The following is a 3,239-nucleotide window of genomic DNA, read 5'->3' as shown; positions in this document are numbered from 1 at the left end:
CCGGCTCCAGCCGCGCCGTGAGGGGCGGGGAAGCAGGAAAATCCCGGGGTTTTGTGGGGGAAAAGGGGTGTGAGGGATCTCACCCGGCTCCAGCCGCTCCGTGAGGAGCGGGAAGGGGAAATCGCGGCATTTTGTGGGGAAAAGGGGGAAAATCCTGGGGTTCTGTGGGGGAAAGGGGCGTGAGGGATCTCACCCGGCTCCAGCCGCTCCGTGAGGGGCGGGGAAGGAGGAAAATCCCGGGGTTTTGTGGGGGAAAAGGGGCGTGAGGGATCTCACCCGGCTCCAGCCGCGCCGTGAGGGGCGGGAAGGGGGAAATCGCGGGATTTTATGGGGAAAAGGGGGAAAATCCTGGGGTTCTGTGGGGGAAAGGGGCGTGAGGGATCTCACCCGGCTCCAGCCGCTCCGTGAGGGGCGGGGAAGGAGGAAAATCCTGGGATTTTGTGGGGAAAGGGGCGTGAGGGATCTCACCCGGCTCCAGCCTCTCTGTGAGGGGCGGGAAGGGGAAAATCGCGGGATTTTGTGAGGGAAAGGGGGAAAATCCTGGGTTTTGTAGGGGAAAAGCGGGGAAATCGCGGCATTTTGTGAGGGAAAGGGGGAAAATCCTTCGTTTTGTAGGGGAAAAGCGGGGAAATCGCGGGATTTTGTGGGGGAAAAGGGAGATGAGGATCCTAGAGGCGTTGGGGATGTGGTGGTGGGGTAGGGGGAAGAAGGGGGAAAAGGCGGGGGGGAAAGAGGGATGAGGGGGGAAACGAGGGGGAAAGGGGGGAAAAAGGTAGGAAAAGGGAAGAAAAGAGAGGGAAAGGTTAAAAAAAGAGGGGGGAAGAGAGGAAAAAGTTAAAAAGGGAGAGGGAAAAGGAAGAAAAGGAAAAAGGTCGAGGGGAAAGAGGGCAAAAAAGGGAGAAAAAGGTAATAGAAAAGGCAAAAAGAGAGGGAAAAAAGGAAAACTCAAGGTCCTTCCCAGACCTCGTGGACATCACCTCGGTAAATCCCGACTTCCCTGTGTCGGATCCCACGGTCTTCCAGAAGCGGTACCTGAAGAAAATCCGGGAGCTGGGGGAGGTCAGTGGCGTCCTGAATTCCAGAATTCTGGGCCTGGGGAAGCTGGGAGAGCTCCTTTCCCTGTCTGGATCCAAAATTCCACATTTTAATCCCTATTTCCACTCTTCAACCCCTTTTCCCTGCTGATTTTGCCCTCCTCCATCCCCCAACTTTATTGCCCTCTCTGGATTCTCCCAGCACAGGGAAACCCCAAAACCTCCTTTCCATGGCCAAAAAAATTCCCAAAAAACTCCCTTGCAGGGCCACTTTGGGAAGGTGAGCCTGTGCTGCTACGACCCCACCAACGACGGCACCGGGGAGATGGTGGCGGTGAAATCCCTGAAATCCGGGAGCAGCCCCCAGCTCCTGAGCTCCTGGAAGAAGGAAATCCAGATCCTCAAGACCCTGTACCACGAGAACATCGTCAAGTACAAGGGGTGCTGCAGCGAGCAGGGTGAGGGAAAATCCCACGGGATTTTCCAGCTCCAGATCTGGTGTTTGGCCACAGAGAGGCTAAAAACCCCAATTCCCACATTTTTTGGTCGGGAATCGCTGTCCTGGAATGGATTTGGGGTTGTCCCCAAATTCCCACCTTGATGAGAGACATCAAGGGGGTCAGAGGGGGACATGGGACTCAATCCATGTGGGATTTTCCAGCTCCAGATCTGGTTGTTAGAGGCTAAAAAACCCCAATTCCCACATTTTTTGGTGGGAAATCTCCGTCCTGGCAGGGATTTGGGGGTTCTCAGGGTGGTCCCCACATTCCCAAGTGCTTTTTCCAGGGGACAAGGTGGTGCAGCTGATCATGGAATACGTCCCGCTCGGAAGCCTCCGGGAATTCCTGCCCAAGCACCCCCTGAGCCTGTCCCACCTCCTGCTCTTTGCCCAGCAGATCTGTGAGGTGAGCCCAAAATGGGGCTGGATCCCAAAAAAAAGGGATTATTCCAAAAAAACGGGTTTGAGCACCTCAAAAATGGGGGTTACGGCCCCAAAATGCGGCTGAATTCCCAAAGAAATGGGGTTGAACAGCTAAAAATGGGGGTTACGGCCCCAAAATGTGGCTGAATCACCAAAAAATTGGTGTTGGACCCTTTGGAAATGGGGCTGAATTCCCAAAAATGGGATTGAACACCTCAAAAATGGGGGTTACGCCCCCAAAATGTGGCTGAATTCCCAAAAAAATGGGGTTGAACACCTAAAAATGGGGGTTACACCCCCAAAATGTGGCTGAATTCCCAAAAAAATGGGGTTGAACACCTCAAAAATGGGGGTATGGCCCCAAAATGCAGCTGAATCCCCAAAAAAATGGCGTTGGACCCTTTGGAAATGGGGCTGAATTCCCAAAAATGGGGTTGAACACCTAAAAATGGGGGTTACGCCCCCAAAATGTGGCTGAATTCCCAAAAAAAATAGGGATGAACCCCCCAGAAAATGGGACTGACACCTCAAAATGGGGCTTAATTCCCAAAAATGTGGCTGATTCCCCCCCCCCCAAAAAAAAGGGGGCTGAACCCCCCAAAAAACAGGACTGACACCTACAAATGAGGCTGAACTCCCCGAAATGGGATCGAATTCCCCCAAAACCAGGGATGAACCCTTCAAAAAATGGGATCGCCGCCCACAAAAGCGGCCGATCCCCAGAAAAAAAACCGAGCCAAACCCCCCCCAAAATCCCTCCCAAAACAACTGAAACCACCCCAAAACCCCTCTCCAAACCTCCCAAACCCCGCTGCCATCCCATTTCCTCCGCCAGGGCATGGCCTACCTGCATTCCCTGCACTACATCCACCGGGACCTGGCAGCCCGGAACGTGCTGCTGGAGAACGAGCACGTGGTGAAGATCGGCGACTTCGGCCTGGCCAAGGCCGTGCCCGAGGGCCGCGAGTATTACCGGGTCCGGGAGGACGGCGACAGCCCCGTGTTCTGGTGAGGGCAGCCGGGATCCGCCGGGAACGGGGCCGGAAAGGGGGGAGGGAACGGGGCCGGGGAAGCGGCGGCTCCGAACTCTCGGCCGCTCGCAGGTACGCCCCGGAGTGCCTCAAGGAGTGCAAGTTCTACTACGCCTCGGACGTGTGGTCCTTCGGGGTGACGCTCTACGAGCTGCTGACGCGCTGCGACGCCGGGAGCAGCCCCCCGGCCGTGAGTGCTGCTGGGGCGCCTGGGGTTTGGGGGAGTCCTGGGGTATAGGGGGATTCCTGGGG

The 3,239-nt window shown here is 55.9% G+C and overlaps 1 protein-coding gene across 1 annotated transcript in view; it reads left to right on the top strand.

The window, feature by feature from the left end:
* Positions 1–3,201, top strand: part of TYK2 (tyrosine kinase 2) — a gene marked incomplete at its 3' end in the record, with an annotated part of 14,880 nt that extends 11,679 nt beyond the window's left edge. Inside the window, exons 18-22 of the mRNA XM_042020052.1 lie at positions 962–1,059; positions 1,300–1,492; positions 1,821–1,939; positions 2,792–2,964; positions 3,060–3,201. Coding sequence (XP_041875986.1) covers positions 962–1,059; positions 1,300–1,492; positions 1,821–1,939; positions 2,792–2,964; positions 3,060–3,201 — 725 coding nt within the window. The remainder of the gene's footprint in view (positions 1–961; positions 1,060–1,299; positions 1,493–1,820; positions 1,940–2,791; positions 2,965–3,059) is intronic.
* Positions 3,202–3,239: the final 38 nt, after the last annotated feature.

This window comes from Corvus kubaryi, unplaced genomic scaffold, assembly GCF_017639235.1.
Source record: "Corvus kubaryi isolate FWS band 111438036 unplaced genomic scaffold, C.kubaryi_AGA036_p1.0 36735, whole genome shotgun sequence".
Classification (NCBI taxonomy): domain Eukaryota; kingdom Metazoa; phylum Chordata; class Aves; order Passeriformes; family Corvidae; genus Corvus; species Corvus kubaryi.
This window is presented reverse-complemented; position numbering and strand designations above follow the sequence as displayed.